At 44.9% G+C, this 19,533-nt stretch overlaps 1 protein-coding gene across 1 annotated transcript in view; it reads left to right on the top strand.

The window, feature by feature from the left end:
• The window catches only part of LOC106590939 (protocadherin Fat 3), a gene marked incomplete at its 3' end in the record, with an annotated part of 93,208 nt that overhangs the window by 40,106 nt on the left and 33,569 nt on the right, over positions 1-19,533 (top strand). Inside the window, exons 12-18 of the mRNA XM_045688914.1 lie at positions 997-1,134; positions 2,742-2,885; positions 3,063-3,260; positions 3,428-3,708; positions 4,346-4,514; positions 7,732-8,167; positions 8,295-8,429. Of these exons, the coding sequence (XP_045544870.1) occupies positions 997-1,134; positions 2,742-2,885; positions 3,063-3,260; positions 3,428-3,708; positions 4,346-4,514; positions 7,732-8,167; positions 8,295-8,429 (1,501 nt within the window). The remainder of the gene's footprint in view (positions 1-996; positions 1,135-2,741; positions 2,886-3,062; positions 3,261-3,427; positions 3,709-4,345; positions 4,515-7,731; positions 8,168-8,294; positions 8,430-19,533) is intronic.

Raw genomic sequence — 19,533 nt, 5'->3', positions numbered from 1 at the left:
TTGATTTCTTGTATTGATCTCTTGTATTGATATCTTGTATTGATCTCTAGTATTTATATATTGTATTGATATCTTGTATTGATATATTGTATTGATATCTTGTATTGATATCTTGTATTGCAATATTGTATTGATATCTTGTATTGCAATATTGTATTGATATCTTGTATTGATATCTTGTATTGATATCTTGTATTGATATCTTGTATTGATATATTGTATTGATATCTTGTATTGATATATTGTATTGATATCTTGTATTGATATCTTGTATTGATATCTTGTATTGATATCTTGTATTGATCTCTTGTATTGATATATTGTATTGATATCTTGTATTGATATCTTGTATTGATATATTGTATTGATATCTTGTATTGATATATTGTATTGATATCTTGTATTGATATCTTGTATTGATATATTGTATTGATATATTGTATTGATATCTTGTATTGATATCTTGTATTGATATATTGTATTGATATATTGTATTGATATCTTGTATTGATATCTTGTATTGATATCTTGTATTGATATATTGTATTGATATCTTGTATTGATATATTGTATTGATATATTGTATTGATATCTTGTATTGATATATTGTATTGATATATTGTATTGATATATTGTATTGATATCTTGTATTGATATATTGTATTGATATATTGTATTGATATATTGTATTGATATATTGTATTGATATATTGTATTGATCTCTTGTATTGCCTTCTGTTGTTTCTATCTCTTCTATTTTATTGTCAAGTGTGTTGCGACTTTCAATTCACTTTAAATAGTTATATCTTATTTGATGTGTGATTGTGTGTGTGTGTGTGTGTGTGTGTGTGTGTGTGTGTGTGTGTGTGTGTGTGTGTGTGTGTGTGTGTGTGTGTGATTATGTGTGTGTGATTATGTGTGTGTGTGTGTGTGTGTGTGTGTGTGTGTGTGTGTGTGTGTGTGTGTGTGTGTGTGTGTGTGTGTGTGTGTATACAGTTGCTAGCGGAGGACCTGGACAGCCAGGTGAACGGGCGAATCACTTACTCCATCCTCCGTGGTGACCGTGGCAACCAGTTCTGGATCGACCCGGTAACGGGACTGCTCAAAGTCAACAAGAGACTGGACCGGGAGGAGGTGAGAAAACACACACACACACACACACACACACACACACCAAAGAGAGAGTTTTTTTGGGGTAACAATGTTTTGAACTTCCCTGCATATTGAATTGTATTTTGGCATAATAATTAGTGAGACAGGATAGTAGGTAATGAGACAGGATAGTAGATAGTGAGACAGGATAGTAGATAGTGAGACAGGACAGTAGGTAGTGAGACAGGATAATAGGTAGTGAGACGTGAGACAGGATACTAGGTAGTGAGACAGGATAGTAGGTAGTGAGACAGGATACTAGGTAGTGAGACAGGATAGTAGGTAGTGAGACAGGATAGTAGGTAGTGAGACAGGATACTAGGTAGTGAGACAGGATAGTAGGTAGTGAGACAGGATAGTAGGTAATGAGACAGGATACTAGGTAGTGAGACAGGATAGTAGGTAGTGAGACAGGATAGTAGGTAGTGAGACAGGATAGTAGGTGGTGAGACAGGATAGTAGATAGTGAGACAGGACAGTAGGTAGTGAGACGGGATAGTAGGTAGTGAGACAGGACAGTAGGTATTGAGACAGGATACTAGGTAGTGAGACAGGACAGTAGGTAGTGAGACAGGACAGTAGGTAGTGAGACAGGACAGTAGGTAGTGAGACAGGATAGTAGGTAGTGAGACAGGACAGTAGGTAGTGAGACAGGATAGTAGGTAGTGAGACAGGATAGTAGGTAGTGAGACAGGACAGTAGGTAGTGAGACAGGACAGTAGGTAGTGAGACAGGATAGTAGGTAATGAGACAGGACAGTAGGTAGTGAGACAGGATATAGATAGTGAGACAGGGGACAGACATTGGAGGAGGAGTAGTATGGAAGGGAACAGACAGTCGATCGAGCCGAGTCCTTGTGTGACCTGGAATCAGGAGCGTTACCAAGATACATTGTATTTTGTCTTAGAGTTTAAGGTCATGTCATTCGTTTTGTAAAATACTTCGGGAACCTTGTATTTCAGTGGCTGATGTAGGATGTCCGGGTTGACTGTTTTTCTTTAGTCTTCTTTCTTGATTCTCTCAGCTATACTCCTTTAATGTCTCTCTCTTTCTCTCCTCCTCCCCCTCCTCTCTTTGTCTGTCTGTCTGTCTGTCTGTCTGTCTGTCTGTCTGTCTGTCTGTCTGTCTGTCTGTCTGTCTGTCTGTCTGTCTGTCTGTCTCTCTCTCTCTGTCTCTCTCTCTCTGTCTCTATCTCTGTCTCTGTCTCTCTGTCTCTGTCTCTCTCTGTCTCTCTCTCTCTCTCTCTCTCTGTCTCTCTCTCTCTCTCTCTCTCTCTCTGTCTCTGTCTGTCTCTCTCTCTCCGTCTCCGTCTCTGTCTCTCTCTCTCTCTCTCTCTCTCTCTGTCTCTCTCTCTGTCTCTCTCTCTGTCTTTCTCTCTCTCTGTCTCTCTCTCTGTCTCTCTCTCTCTCTCTCTCTCTCTCTCTCTCTCTCTCTCTCTCTCTCTCTCTCTCTCTCTCTCTCTCTGTCTCTCTCTGTCTCTCTCTCTCTCTCTCTCTCTCTCTCTCTCTCTCTCTGTCTCTCTCTGTCTCTCTCTGTCTCTCTCTCTCTCTCTCTCTCTCTCTCTGTCTCTCTCTCTCTCTCCTCTCCAGGTGTCCAACTATACTCTGTCTGTCCAGGCATTTGATAGTGGTTCCCCTGCCATGTCCTCTACAGTCATCGTCAACATAGATATCTCTGATGTAAACGACAACCCTCCTGTCTTCGCCCCACCTAACGCCACAACCACTGTACAGGTACACACGCGTCTGTGTTTCTGAGTCTGTCCGTCCGTCTGGGTCAGTGTTTGGCTCAAGAGTGTGTAATGCTTTTTTGATTATGCCATCCAATCCCAGAGGGTGGGTTTATGCTTTCAATTGACATATTGTCCTTCATTAACATAGTATGTACGTTCTGTCACTCTACGTCTCCAGTTAAACCAGCCAGCTGGGTCTAGTCTGCTGAAGCTGTCCGTCACTGATGAGGATTGCCCCAATAACGGCCCTCCTTTTGAGTTCCGCATTGTGTCTGGGAACGAGGGGAACGCTTTCTCTGTGGAACAGACCGGAGATCTACGGTCCAACCGCGTTCTAGGCCCTGACGCTACCAGGGAGTTCACTCTGGAGGTCCAGGTGAGAACTTCACATGCAGTTATTATGACCAAGTTTAGATATGAGTTATATCTCAGGAAAGAGATAGTTTTGATAGATAGATAATGTTGTTAGTAAAGAGACTCAATTCTTTAAACCTCTTAAGGTCTTCATTTCCTTCGTCTTCTTCTTCTGTCTCTCTCCTCCAGGCCAGTGACAGTGGAAAGCCTCGTCTCTCCTCCTCTTGCTGGGTCTTCGTCAGGGTGGTCGGAGACAGCCAGTACAGACCCTCCGTCAACCCACTGGACATCTACATCGTCACGGCGACAGACTCCTATCCCGGCGGCCCGATCGGTCGCATATACGCATCCGACCGTGACGTCACAGACGTGTTGTCCTTTACCCAGAGGCCTTTGCAGCAGCGGAATCCATTCAAGATCAACAGGCAGGACGGCAGTGTAGTGGCCGTGGCTGGACTGGAGCCTGGCAGGTACACACCAGTGGAAGTTGCTTAGGAAAGAACGGCTCATAATAAAGGCCGGAACGGAGTAAATGGAATGGCATTAAACACCTGGAAACCATGCGTATTTGATGTATTTAATAATACCGTTCCACTAGTTCTGATTCAGTCATTACCACGAGCCCGTTCTCCCAATTTTGGAGCCACCAGCCTCCTGTGGTACACACACACACACACACAGACAGATACACACACACACAGACACACACACACACAGACAGATACACACACAGACAGATACACACACACACAGACACACACATACACAGACAGATACACACACACACAGACACACACACACACAGACAGATACACACACAGACAGACACACACACACACACACACACACACACACACACACACACACACACACACACACACACACACACACACACACACACACACACACAGATACACACACACACACAGACAGATACACACACACATACACACACACACACACACACACACACACACACACACACACACACACACACACACACACACACACACACACACACACACAGATACACACACACACACACACACACACACACCCACAGACACAGATACACACTCTGAGCTGTTTGTTGGTCTCTCTCCCCAGGTATCAGTTTAACGCCACGGTGAGTGACGGCCGTTACTCTGTCCCGGTGGTCGTAACGGTCATGGTTGAACAGGTGACTGAGGATCTCCTCCGTAGTGCCATCACCCTGAGGTTTTCCTCGCTGACCCCTGAAGACCTGCTGGGACTACATCTTAATAATATCAAGCAGGTTTGTGTGTCATGTCTGAGATTCCCCTCCCTGACCCTTGAACCCAGCTGCTGGGATCTCAGTAACATCAACAACAACAAAAAGGTAGGGAGACGAAAAGGGGGTCGACGGATCTGACAATCTGCCCTTGAAACCTTGAGCAAGGCACTTAGGGGTTAATACCAGGGGTTAATACCAGGGGTTAGTACCAGGGGTTAGTACCAGGGGTTAGTACCAGGGGTTAGTACCAGGGGTTAATACCAGGGGTTAGTACCAGGGGTTAGTACCAGGGGTTAGGGTTAATACCAGGGGTTAATACCAGGGGTTAATACCAGGGGTTAATACCAGGGGTTAGTACCAGGGGTTAGTACCAGGGCTTAATACCAGGGGTTAATACCAGGGGTTTGGGTTAATACCAGGGGTTAATACCAGGGGTTAATACCAGGGGTTAATACCAGGGGTTAGTACCAGGGGTTAATACCAGGGGTTAATACCAGGGGTTAATACCAGGGGTTAATACCAGGGGTTAATACCAGGGGTTAGGGTTAATACCAGGGGTTAATACCAGGGGTTAATACCAGGGGTTAGTACCAGGGGTTAATACCAGGGGTTAGTACCAGGGGTTAATACCAGGGGTTAGTACCAGGGGTTAGTACCAGCGGTTAGTACCAGGGGTTAGTACCAGGGGTTAGTACCAGGGGTTAATACCAGGGGTTAATACCAGGGGTTAGGGTTAATACCAGGGGTTAATACCAGGGGTTAATACCAGGGGTTAGTACCAGGGGTTAGTACCAGGGGTTAATACCAGGGGTTAGTACCAGGGGTTAATACCAGGGGTTAGGGGTTAATACCAGGGGGTTCAGTACCAGGGGTTAGTACCAGGGGTTAGTACCAGGGGTTAATACCAGGGGTTAGTACCAGGGGTTAATACCAGGGGTTAATACCAGGGGTTAGTACCAGGGGTTAGTACCAGGGGTTAGTACCAGGGGTTAATACCAGGGGTTAGAACCAGGGGTTAGTACCAGGGGTTAATACCAGGGGTTAGTACCAGGGGTTAGTACCAGGGGTTAATACCAGGGGTTAGTACCAGGGGTTAATACCAGGGGTTAGTACCAGGGGTTAATACCAGGGGTTAATACCAGGGGTTAGGGTTAATACCAGGGGTTAATACCAGGGGTTAGTACCAGGGGTTAGTACCAGGGGTTAGTATCAGGGGTTAATACCAGGGGTTAATACCAGGGGTTAATACCAGGGTTAGTACCAGGGGTTAGGGTTAGTACCAGGGGTTAGTACCAGGGGTTAGTACCAGGGGTTAGTACCAGGGGTTAGTACCAGGGGGGTTAATACCAGGGGTTAGTACCAGGGGTTAGTACCAGGGGTTAGTACCAGGGGCGTAATACCAGGGGTTAATACCAGGGGTTAATACCAGGGGTTAGTACCAGGGGTTAATACCAGGGGTTAATACCAGGGGTTAGTACCAGGGGTTAGTACCAGGGGTTAGTACCAGGGGTTAATACCAGGGGTTAGTACCAGGGGTTAATACCAGGGGTTAATACCAGGGGTTAGTACCAGGGGTTAGGGTCAGTATGAGGGGTTAGTACCAGGGGTTAGGGTCAGTATGAGGGGTTAATACCAGGGGTTAGTACCAGGGGTTAGGGTTAATACCAGGGGTTAGTACCAGGGGTTAGGGTTAATATGAGGGGTTAATACCAGGGGTTAGTACCAGGGGTTAGTACCAGGGGTTAGTACCAGGGGTTAGGGTCAGTATGAGGGGTTAGTACCAGGGGTTAGGGTCAGTATGAGGGGTTAGTACCAGGGGTTAGGGTTAATACCAGGGGTTAGTACCAGGGGTTAGGGTCAGTATGAGGGGTTAATACCAGGGGTTAGTACCAGGGGTTAGGGTTAATACCAGGGGTTAGTACCAGGGGTTAGGGTCAGTATGAGGGGTTAGTACCAGGGGTTAGTACCAGGGGTTAGGGTCAGTATGAGGGGTTAGTACCAGGGGTTAGTACCAGGGGTTAGGGTTAGTACCAGGGGTTAATACCAGGGGTTAATACCAGGGGTTAATACCAGGGGTTAATACCAGGGGTTAGTACCAGGGGTTAGGGTTAATACCAGGGGTTAGTACCAGGGGTTAGGGTTAATACCAGGGGTTAGTACCAGGGGTTAGTACCAGGGGTTAGGGTCAGTATGAGGGGTTAATACCAGGGGTTAGTACCAGGGGTTAGGGTTAGTACCAGGGGTTAGGGTCAGTACCAGGGGTTAGTACCAGGGGTTAGGGTCAGTACCAGGGGTTAGTACCAGGGGTTAGTACCAGGGGTTAGGGTCAGTATGAGGGGTTAATACCAGGGGTTAATACCAGGGGTTAGTACCAGGGGTTAGTACCAGGGGTTAATACCAGGGGTTAGTACCAGGGGTTAGTACCAGGGGTTAATACCAGGGGTTAGTACCAGGGGTTAGTACCAGGGGTTAATACCAGGGGTTAGTACCAGGGGTTAGTACAAGGGGTTAGGGTTAGTATGAGGGGTTAATACCAGGGGTTAGGGTCAGTATGAGGGGTTAGTACCAGGGGTTAGGGTCAGTATGAGGGGTTAATACCAGGGGTCAGTATGAGGGGTTAATACCAGGGGTTAATACCAGGGGTCAGTATGAGGGGTTAATACCAGGGGTTAATACCAGGGGTTAATACCAGGGGTCAGTATGAGGGGTTAATACCAGGGGTTAATACCAGGGGTTAATACCAGGGGTCAGTATGAGGGGTTAATACCAGGGGTTAATACCAGGGGTTAATACCAGGGGCTAGTATGAGGGGTTAGTACCAGGGGTTAGTATGAGGGGTTAGTACCAGGGGTTAATACCAGGGGTTAGGGTCAGTATGAGGGGTTAATACCAGGGGTTAGTACCAGGGGTTAGGGTCAGTATGAGGGGTTAATACCAGGGGTTAGTACCAGGGGTTAGTACCAGGGGTCAGTACCAGGGGTTAGTACCAGGGGTTAGGGTCAGTATGAGGGGTTAGTACCAGGGGTTAGGGTCAGTATGAGGGGTTAGGATTGTTTCTCCAACCTCTCCTGGTTTGTGTTCTGTATCTGTTTTTCTGTCCTGGAAGGGATGAGAAAAACAATTTGGAGAATTATTACTAACTTTGTTGTTTCGTTAATGACATTGTTTTTCTGACTAATAAAGTTTGTTTTGATTAATAAAGTTGTTATGACTAAAACAGTTTTTATTATTCAAAAAGAGGCTGCGTGGCGTAGTCGGCTGGGGTTCGTCGTCGCTTGAGCAACAACAGGACCCTCTGCACATTCTCGGCGTTCAGCTGATGTCCGGGGGCATCGACCTCCTCCTGGCCATGGAGAGACCAGATGGGGAAGGAGAGAGTGGAGGGTACCTAACCTCACAGGAGCTGATCCTTAGGATGGGGGAGGCGGGGAGGAGAGGGGAAGGGGGAGAACAGGAAGGGGTGTCGGCTACAGGAGGCCAGAGAGGGCAGCTCCAGGGTGTCCTGGCGGGCGCGGAGGTGCTGACTCTAGCCTGCTCAGGGGAGCTCGACTGCGGTGACAGAGTGTGCGAGCAGGCCCTGGTGGTGGAAGGTGGAGCGATGGTCAGCTACAGCACCCCGACAGTCAGCTTCATCACCCCACGATACAGCCGTACGGAGTCATGCACCTGCCCAGGTCAGTACAAACACAGCCTATTATCATCATATGATCTTTTCATCCCTCCCCCTGCTTTATCTTTCTAACCCCCACTCTGTCCTTTCCTCCCTCTATTATGTCTCTCTTTACCCCCCCGCTCTCCTAGGAGGTACCTGTCCCAACCCCGTAGAGGAGCAGTGTGAGGGCCAATCCTGTCCTATAGACATGCAGTGTGTTCGTGCCAGCCCCACAGCGCCCTCTGTCTGCCAGTGTCTGCCTGACAGGATGGACCAGTGTGCAGGTGATAATGTTGTTTACATGAAGGGATTGGAAGGAGGAAAATATATTTTTACTGTGTAGGTGAGATGAACCACAGGCAGATAAGAGGATGTTATAAAGTACTGTTCTAGACAGGGATCTCAAACCCTGTTCCTGGAGAGATACCCTCCTGTAGGTTTTAACTCCCACCCTGTTCCTGGAGAGATACCCTCCTGTAGGTTTTAACTCCAACCCTGTTCCTGGAGAGATACCCTCCTGGAGGTTTTAACTCCAACCCTGTTCCTGGAGAGATACCCTCCTGTAGGTTTTAACTCCAACCCTGTTCCTTTAGAGAAACCCTCCTGTAGGTTTTAACTCCAACCCTGTTCCTGGAGAGATACCCCTCCTGGAGGTTTTAACTCCAACCCTGTTCCTGGAGAGATACCCCTCCTGTAGGTTTTAACTCCAACCCTGTTCCTGGAGAGATACCCTCCTGTAGGTTTTAACTCCAACCCTGTTCCTGGAGAGATACCCTCCTGTAGGTTTTAACTCCAACCCTGTTCCTGGAGAGATACCCTCCTGTAGGTTTTAACTCCAACCCTGTTCCTGGAGAGATACCCTCCTGGAGGTTTTAACTCCAACCCTGTTCCTGGAGAGATACCCCTCCTGTAGGTTTTAACTCCAACCCTGTTCCTGGAGAGATACCCTCCTGTAGGTTTTAACTCCAACCCTGTTCCTGGAGAGATACCCTCCTGTAGGTTTTAACTCCAACCCTGTTCCTGGAGAGATACCCTCCTGGAGGTTTTAACTCCAACCCTGTTCCTGGAGAGATACCCCTCCTGTAGGTTTTAACTCCAACCCTGTTCCTGGAGAGATACCCTCCTGTAGGTTTTAACTCCAACCCTGTTCCTGGAGAGATACCCTCCTGTAGGTTTTAACTCCAACCCTGTTCCTTTAGAGAAACCCTCCTGGAGGTTTTAACTCCAACCCTGTTCCTGGAGATATTGAGTGCGTTCGGAATGTATTCAGACCCCTTGACTTTTTCCACATTTTGTTACGTTACAGACGTATTCTAAAATGTGTTAAATAATAAAATGTACTAATGTACTACACACAATACCCCATAATGAAATATGAAAACAGGTTTTTCCAAATTTTTGCAAATGTATTAAAATTTAAATACAGAAATGTGACTCAGAACCTGGATTTGGTCTTAAGTAGCAAAATTTGATATGGTGTTTTTTACATTGGATAAAAGTGGAGACTCGGAGCTACAAAATGGTATATCGTACATTGTATTTTTGAGGAATAATGGGAAAGAAATTCTGCTTTGAAAGTTGATAAACTTGTAAACTCACGTTTGAGAAAATGGCCTTTGAATGTTTTGGTATCCAGTGGAGAGCTCCTCTTTGTCTCCACCCATTCAGCATCCTTCACACCCTGTTAAGCTTTAGCCCCACCCATCTCGGAGCGTTCAGAGCACACAGTTGATACTCTGGCCGATGATTTGTTTACCTCATGATGACATGAAAACAGCCTAATCAGCTCTGCTGGCAACAATTTCATTGCGCTTTTCTTGCTGATGTTTACTGACAGCGGCCATATTCAACGGGTGTTGTGTACTTTAGCTTAAGACATAAACCTAGCTAGGTAAACAATGAACCTAGCTAGGTAAACAATGAAACTAGCTAGGTAAACAATGACCCTAGCTAGGTAAACAATGACCCTAGCTAGGTAAACGATGAACCTAAGCTAGGTAAACAATGATCCTAGCTAGGTAAACGATGAACCTAGCTAGGTAAACAATGAACCTAGCTAGGTAAACGATGAACCTAAGCTAGGTAAACAATGAACCTAGCTAGGTAAACAATGTGTAAGATCACATACGTCACCTAACATTACCTAACGAGCCAGCCAGCTAACGTTAGCTAGTTAAACAATAATGAACATAGTGCCAAATCATGTCGTTACTACCCTGCATGAATCTGCTGGGAGCTAACCAACCAGGTTCAAAGCAAACGGCTCTGGGATACGATAATAATGTCATACACGTAACGTTAGCTAGGGGTCAGCCAGCTAATGTTAGCTAGCTAGCTAACAGTACACTTCAGCTTGAAATGAAACCACTTTCTGTCAAAATTAGAAACATGTAATATCAAAAAATGCTCGCTAGACTATCTTACCCGTATACATCATCATGCATGATGGACGCATCTCCCTGTCACGGATGCCATGCCACGTTTGCGCTTAGTTTGAAGATGTAATCCGGAGACAGCTGTTTTCTCCATCTCTCATCATACTCTCTAATTCAACTGATTTCAAAACTCGATCCTCGGTTGCTGTCTTTTTCTGTGGCTTAACCGACAAGGCTCGTAATTTAACAATTTTATTCCAATGTACAGATGGTATACAAGTTTGTTATTAACGCACATGAAAGTTCACATGTTGCAGAAGGCATTTCTGCCATAAAACGCATTTGAATAAAAACTAAATAAAAATTAAAAACTAAACTAAAAACATTCAAATGGCTCTCCTGTGAAGTTGTGACTTGCGACATTAGTTAGTTAGACATAGTTTCCTGAAACAGATCAGAAATACCTTAAATACCTTATTTTACATAAGTATTCAGACCCTTTGCTATGAGATTCGAAATTGAGCTCAGGTCCTGTTTCCATTGATCATCCTTGAGATGTTTTTACAATTTGATTGGAGTCCACCTGTGGTAAATTCAATTGATTGGACATGATTTGTAAAAGGCACACACCTGTCAATATAAGGTCCCACTGTTGTCATAGCAAAAACCAAGCCATGAGGTCGAAGGAACTGTCCGTAGAGCTCCGAGACAGGATTGTGTCGTGGCACAGATCTGGGGAAGGGTACCAAAAACATGTCTGCCACAATGAAGGTCCCCAAAAACACAGTGGCCTCCATCATTCTTAAATGGAAGAAGTGTGGAACCACCAAGACACGTCCTAGAGATGGCCACCCAGCCAAACTGAGCAATCGGGGGAGAAGGGCCTTGGTCAGGGAGGTGACCAAGAACCTGATGGTCACTCTGACAGACCTCCAGAGTTCCTCTGTGGAGATGGGAGAACCTTCCAGAAGGACAACCATCTCTGCAGCACTCCACCAATCAGGGCTTTATGGTAGAGTGGCCAGACGGAAGCCACTCCTCAGTAAAAGGCACATCACAGCCCGCTTGAAGTTTGCCAAAAGGCACCTAAAGGACTCTCAGACCATGAGAAACAAGATTCTCTGATCTGATGAAACCAAGATTGAACTCTTTGGCCTGAATGCCAAGCGTCACGTCTGGAGGAAAACTGGCACCATCCCTACGGTGAAGCATGGTGGTGGCAGCATCATGTTGTGGGGATGTTTTTCAGCTGCAGGGACTGGGAGACTAGTCAGGATTGAGGGAAAGATGAATGGAGCAAAGTACAGAGAGATCCTTGATGAAATCCCTCTCCAGAGAGCTCAGGACCTCAGACTGGGGCGAAGGTTCACCTTCCAACAAGGCAACGACCCTAAACACACAGCCAAGACAGTGCAGCAGTGGCTTCTGGACAAGTCTCTGAATGTCCTTGAGTGGCCCAGCCAGAGCCCGGACTTGAATCAAATTGAAAATCTCGAAGAGATCTGAAAATAGCTGTGCAGCGACCCTCCCCATCCAACCTGACAGAACTTGAGAGGATCTACAGAGAAGAATGTGAGATACTCACCAAGTACAGGTGTGCCAAGCATGTAGCGTCATACCCAAGAATACTCAAAGCTGTAATCGCTGCCAAAGGTGCTTCAACAAAGTACTGAGGAAAGGGTCTGAATATTTATGTAAAAGTTTAATTTCAGTTTATATATATTATATTTTTAAGTTTGTAAAAAAGTTCTTATAACCTGTTTTTGCTTTGTCATTATGGGGTATTGTGATGTCATTATGGGGTATTGTGATGTCATTATGGGGTAATACTATGCATATTCTATTTTCTGGGCCAGAGTAGTAACCTGTTTAAATTGGGTCCGTTTTTCATCCGGCTCTGAAAATACTGCCCCTATCCCCTGGAGGTTATTAAAATTAACTGACTTGCCTAGTTAAATACACTTTTTTTTGTCAACTTTTTTGATCACTATGTTTGATGCACAGTTACAAGATGGTGTCATACCCTGGGTTGTTTGTTTATTGTGAAGAAAATCATGACAATCTGACCCTGATTGTGATTATTATAATGGCCCGTTTTTGGATTTCGTAGACAACAACAGTAATTGTGTTATGGCGTGGTGGCAGGGTTGTATTCCAAACTAAACAACTACAAGGGCTCTATTTTCGACTGACGTTAAGGTGTCAAACACACATTTGGCAAATCTGACCATAATTCTATCCTCCTGATTCCTGCTTACAAGCAAAAACTAAAGCAGGAAGCACCAGTGACTCGGTCAATAGAGAAGTGGACAGATGACGCAGATGCTAAGCTACAGGACAGTTTTTTAGCACAGACTGAAATATGTTCCGGGATTCTTCCGATGGCATTGAGGAGTACACAATATCAGTCACTCGTCGTCCCCACAGTGACTGTACGTACATACCCCAACCAGAAGCCATGGATTACAGGCAACATCCACACTGAGATAAAGGATAGAGCTGCCGCTTTCAAGGAGCAGGACTCTAACCCGAAGGCTTATAAGAAATCCCGCTATGCCCTCCGATGAACCATCAAACAGGCAAAGCATCAATACAGGACTAAGATTGAATCGTACTACACCGGTTCCGACACTCGTCGGATGTGGAAGGGCTTGCAAACTATTACAGACTACAAAGGGAAGCACAGCTGTGAGCTGCCCAGTGACACGAGCTTACCAGACAAACTAAATTACTTCTATGCTCGCTTCGAGGAAAGCAACACTGAAGCATGCATGAGGGCATCAGCTGTTCTGGAAGACTGTGTGATTATGCTCTCCGTAGCCGATGTAAGTAAGACCTTTAACCCTCCTGCTGTGTTCCGGTCGAATTGGACCGATTTACAAGTTTTCTCTCTGAAAAAAATTTAGTTAATTTAATCTGATTGTCATGAGGTTCCATGGCTTTGTCCACACAGGACATCTGAACACAAAATACATTTTGATGATTTAACTTTTGTACATCTGTGGTGTTCCTGGTAAAAAATAACCGGTCATTAGTAATGAAAGGGTGAGACTACAATTAGTGTATAAAATTGAGTTCAGGAACATTCCCATTCATCAGATGGACACACTTCCTCTCCCAGACCCCCACATGCATGTATGTTTGAGCACACACACACCTCACTCCCCTTCTTGGCTTCCATGGCAACCCCCACAGGAACTTTTCCCCAATAGAATCTTTCCCCCATGGGAACCACAACTGTTGGCATTCTCACAAACAATCGCAACATTGTTTCAATAATATATATAACTTTTTTCACAGTTCTGGCATATAAAGATTTTTTGAGGCCTTGCTCACAATTCATTCTGTGGCAGCACAATGACCAAACGATATACAATCGTGGCCAAAAGTTTTGAGAATGACACAAATATTAATACCACAAAGTTGCTGTTTCAGTGTGTTTGGATATTTTTGTCAGATGTTACTATGGAATATGAAGTATAATTACAAGCATTTCATAAGTGTAAAAGGCTCTTATTGACAATTACATGAAGTTGATGCAATGAGTCAATATTTGCAGTGTTGACCCTTCTTTTTCAAGACCTCTGCAATCTGCCCTGGCATGCTGTCAATTAACTTCTAGGCCACATCCTGACTGATGGCAGCCCATTCTTGCATAATCAATGCTTGGAGTTTGTCAGAATTTGTGGGGTTTTGTTTGTCCTCTTGAGGATTGACCACAAGTTCTCAATGGGATTAAGATCTGGGGAGTTTCCTGGCCATGGACCTAAAATATCGGAAAAGGTATAAAGATAGCCAAGATACACCCCTCTCAACCTATATGACAAAAAACAGATACATAGAATGGTCACAAGGTTAAGATTTGTATGAAAGGTATCTATAATACATAGCAGACAGCAACTGCTGTCAACAGTTTTCATTGTGTAGACCAGTGTCTGGTCCTCCTACTCCAAACTGGACCCGTCTCTCCCTGGTACGGTATAGAACAGACCAGTGTCTGGTCCACCTACTCCAAACTGGACCCGTCTCTCCCTGGTACGGTATAGAACAGACCAGTGTCTGGTCCTCCTACTCCAGACTGGACCCGTCCCTCCCTGGTACGGTATAGAACAGAACCATTAGCTCATGTCCTCTGGAATGCTCTTTAGGTTTATCACCCAAAGACATCGTAAACCTCCTCTGTCAGTGTTATCGCTCAGAGGCCCTCCTCAGTAGAACACACAAACAATAGTTAACAGAACACTCTATTCTGTCGAATAAAACAACCATTATAATACAATACAAGTATTATAACATAATCTTGCAATTTCCACGACACAAGGTGCTCCATCATGCTGGAAAAGGCATTGTTCATCACCAAAATGTTCCTGGATGGTTGGGAGAAGTTGCTATCGGAGGATGTGTTGGTACCATTCTTTATTCATGGCTGTGTTCTTAGGCAAAATTGTGAGTAAGCCCACTCCCTTGGCTGAGAAGCAACCCCGCACATGAATGGTCTCAGGATGCTTTACTGTTGGCATGACACAGGACTGATGGTAGCGCTCACCTTGTCTTTTCTGGACAAGCTTCTTTCTGGATGCCCCAAACAATCGGAAAGGGGGTTCATCAAATAAAATTACTTTACCCCAGTCCTCAGCAGTCCCATCCCTATACCTTTTGCAGAATATCAGTCTGTCCCTGATGTTTTTCCTGGAGAGAAGTGGCTTCTTTGCTGCCCTTCTTGACACCAGGCCATCCTCCAAAAGTCTTCGCCTCACTGTGCGTGCAGATGCACTCACACCTGCCTGCTGCCATTCCTGAGCAAGCTCTGTACTGGTGGTGCCCTGATCCCACAGCTGAATCAACTTTAGGAGACGGTCCTGGCGCTTGCTGGACTTTCTTGGGCGCCCTGAAGACTCATTCACAACAATTGAACCGCTCTCCTTGAAGTTCTTGATGATCCGATAAATGCTTGATTTAGGTGCAATCTTACTGGCAGGAATATCCTTGCGTTTTTGTGCAAAGCAATGATGACATCACGTGTTTCCTTGCAGGTAACCACGGTTGACAGAGGAAGAACACTGATTCCAAGCACCACCCCCCTTTTGAAGCTTCCAGTCTGTTATTCGAACTCAATCAGCATGACAGAGTGATCTCCAGCTTTGTCCTCGTCAACACTCACACCTGTGTTAATGAGAGAATCACTGACATGATGTCAGCTGGTCCTTTTGTGGCAGGGCTGAAATGCAGTGGAAATGTATTTTGGGATTCAGTTCATTTGCATGGCAAAGAGGGACTTTGCAATTCATCTGATCACTCTTCATAACATTCTGGAGTATATGCAAATTGCCATCATACAAACTGAGGCAGCAGACTTTGTGAACATTTATATTTGTGTCATTCTCAAAACTTTTGGCCATGACTGTACTGTATGTGAGGCTCTTGATCATATCTTTGATCATGACACTGGAGAGAGTCCTTGATAAATAGCACAATATGTTTAATCTGAGTATTTGTTATAGTCAAAATAATCCATACATTATGCTTTTTTTAAACTTAAAAACGAGTTGTATGAGCTCAGGTCAATGAGGCCTACAGGCCATAAATAGCAAATAGAAGTTCAAAACTTGTAATGTTCACAAGAACTTAAGTTGCTAAAAAGATCTAACACAACATTAGGCAATAATATATGTATTATTATGGATTTATAATCAGCAATAAAGGGGGCAGTCATTTTGGACCGGGAACACAGAATTAGTGAAACGAACAAAACAGGAGGGTTAAACAGGTTAGACTTCAACACTGAAGCATGCATGAGAGCACCAGCTGTTCCGGAAGACAGTGTGATCACGCTCTCCGTAGCCGGCATGAGTAAGACCTTTAAACAGGTCAACATTCACAAGGCTGCAGGGCCAGATGGAATACCAGGACATGTACTCCAAGCATGTGCTGACCAACTGGCAAGTGTCTTGACTGAGTTTGTGTCCCTGACTGAGTTTGTAATACCAACATGTTTCAAGCAGACCACCATCTTTCCTGTTTCCAAGAACACTAAGGTAACCTGCCTAAATGACTACCTACCCATAGCACTCATGTCTGTAGCCATGAAATGCTTTGAAAGGCTGGTAATGGCTCACATCAACACCCAGAAACCCTAGACTCACTCCAATTCACATACTGCACCAACAGATCCACAGACGATGTAATCTCCATTGCACTCTACATGGCCCTTTCCCACCTTGACAAAAGGAACACCTACGTGAGTATGCTATTGACTACAGCTCAACGTTGAACACCATAGCGCCCTCAAAGCTCATCAATAAGCTAAGGACCCTGGGACTCAACACCTCCCTCTGCAACTGGATCCTGGACTTCCTGACGGGCCGCCCCCAGGTCGTGAGGGTAGGTAACAACACATCTGCCACGCTGATCCTCAACACGGGGGCCCCTCAGGGGTGTGTGCTCAGTCCCCTCCTGTACTCCCTGTTCACTCATGACTGCATGGCCAGGCACGACCCCAACACCATCATTAAGTTTGCCGACGACACAACAGTGGTAGGCCTGATCACCGACAACAATGAGACAGCCTATAGGGAGGTGGTCAGAGACCTGGTTGTGTGGTGCCAGGATAACAACCTCTCCCTCAACGTGATCAAGACAAAGGAGATGATTGTGGACTACAGGAAAAGGAGGACCGAGCATGCTCCCATTCTCCTCGACAGGGCTGTAGTGGAGCAGGTTGAGAGCTTCAAGTTCCTTGGTTGCCACATCACCAACAAACTATCATGGTCCAAACACACTAAGACAGTTGTGAAGAGGGTACAACAAAACCTATTTCCACTCAGGAGACTGAAAAGATTTGGCATGGGTCCTCAGATCCTCAAAAGGTTCTACAGCTGCACCATCGAGAGCATCCTGACTGGTTGCTTCACTGCCTGGTATGGCAACTGCTCAGCCTCCGACCGCAAGGCACTACAGAGGGTAATGTATTCGGTCCAGTACATCACTGGGGCCAAGCTTCCTGCCATCCAGGACCTCTATACCAGGCGGTGTCAGAGGAAGGCACTAAAAATTGTCAAAGATTTGTCTTTGCTACCGCAATACCGGATTGCCAAATCTAGGTCCAAATGGCTTCTTAACAGCTTCTACCCCCAAGCCATAACAGCTAATCAAATGGCTACCCAGACTATTTGCATTGCCCCCCCCCCCGTTACTCTCTGTTTATTATACATGCATAGTCACTTTAACTCTACTATATACTACCTCAATTACCTCGACTAACCGGTGCCCCCGCACATTGACTTTGTACCGGTACCCCCTGTATATAGCCTCCACATTGACTCTGTACCTGTACCCCTTGTATATAGCCTCCACATTGACTCTGTACCGGTACCCCCCTGTATACAGCCTCCACATTGTCTCAGTACCGGTACTCCCTGTATATAGCCTCCACATTGACTCTGTACCGGTACCCCCCTGTATATAGTCTCTACATTGACTCTGTACCGGTACCCCCCTGTATATAGTCTCCACATTGTCTCAGTACCGGTACCCCCTGTATATAGCCTCCACATTGACTCTGTACCGGTACCCCCTGTATATAGCCTCCACATTGACTCTGTACCGGTACCCCCTGTATATAGCCTCACTACTGTTATTTTACTACTGCTCTTTAATTTTACTGCTGCTCTTTGCAAATATTTTTACTTAACTCTTATATTTCTTAAAACTGCATTGTTGGTTAAGGGCTTGTAAGTAATCAATTCACTGTAAGGTCTACACCTGTTGTATTCGGCGCATGTGACAAATACACTTTGATTTGATTTACCATTGCATTAGGTTTGTTAAAATAGAGCCCTTAGTTTGCTTGCTCTAGTTCCTCAACGGCACAGTTAGGAGAGCTCAAAAAAGTACCTTATAATTGAAAACTCTTCTTTGAGTCATAAAAGTGCATTGAAATTGAAGCTGATGAACTGTGCACACTTTAGTAAACGTCACAACGATGTCACAGACTACGGCAGGAACATTGTGAATCCTGTCGCAACCAACAATGCCAGGAACATTGTGAATCCTGTCGCAACAGACAATGCCAGGAACATTGTGAATCCTGTCGCAACCAACAATGCCAGGAACATTGTGAATCCTGTCACAACAGACAACGCCAGGAACAATGTGAATGCTGAATATTGTGAATGGCATTTAATTTTCCCAATGTTCCGAAACTAAAACCGTGACCCCACATACTGAACCATTACATCCTTACTATCCATATAGGCCAATTCCCGGGAGTATAAAGGGTTAACTATATCATATTAACCATATTGACTTAGTGATATTGTGATGTGAGTTTCAACATTGAATCACGATGCATTTGCTCTGGGCTGTATTTTTTGACCGGCAATTTTTTTTATTGGGGTCAAATCTCTCTCTCTCTCTCTCTCTCTCTCTCTCTCTCTCTCTGTCTGTCTGTCTGTCTCTCTTGTTACGATTGTCGTTGTAATAATGGTCGGACCAAGGTGCAGCGTGGTAGGCGTACATCTTACTTTATTAAATGAAAACCGAAACAAAACAAATACAAACGAAACGTAACGTTCAGTAGTGCTAGACAGCACATTACCAAATACAAGATCCCACAAAGAACAGGTGGGAAAAGGCTGCCTAAATATGATCCCCAATCAGAGACAACGATAGACAGCTGCCTCTGATTGGGAAGCATATCAGGCCAACGTAGAAATACAACAAACTAGAGTACCCACCCTCGTGACATCTCTCTCTCTCTCTGTCAATTCAATTCCATTGAAGTGCTTTATGGGAAATATATGTTTACGTTGCCAAAGCAAATGAAATCGATAATAAACAAAAGTGAAATAAACAAAAACATTTTTTTTTACAATAAACATTACAATCACAAAAGTTCCAAAAGCATAAAGACATTTCAAATGTCATATTATTTGCAAATAGTTAAAGTACAAAAGGGAAAATTAAATAAACATAAATATGGGTTGTATTTACAATGGTGTTTGTTCTTCACTGG

This window comes from Salmo salar, chromosome ssa11 (genome assembly GCF_905237065.1).
Source record: "Salmo salar chromosome ssa11, Ssal_v3.1, whole genome shotgun sequence".
NCBI classification, from domain to species: Eukaryota; Metazoa; Chordata; class Actinopteri; order Salmoniformes; family Salmonidae; genus Salmo; species Salmo salar.
The sequence above is the reverse complement of the archived record's forward strand: the minus strand, read 5'-3'. Positions and strand labels throughout refer to the sequence as shown.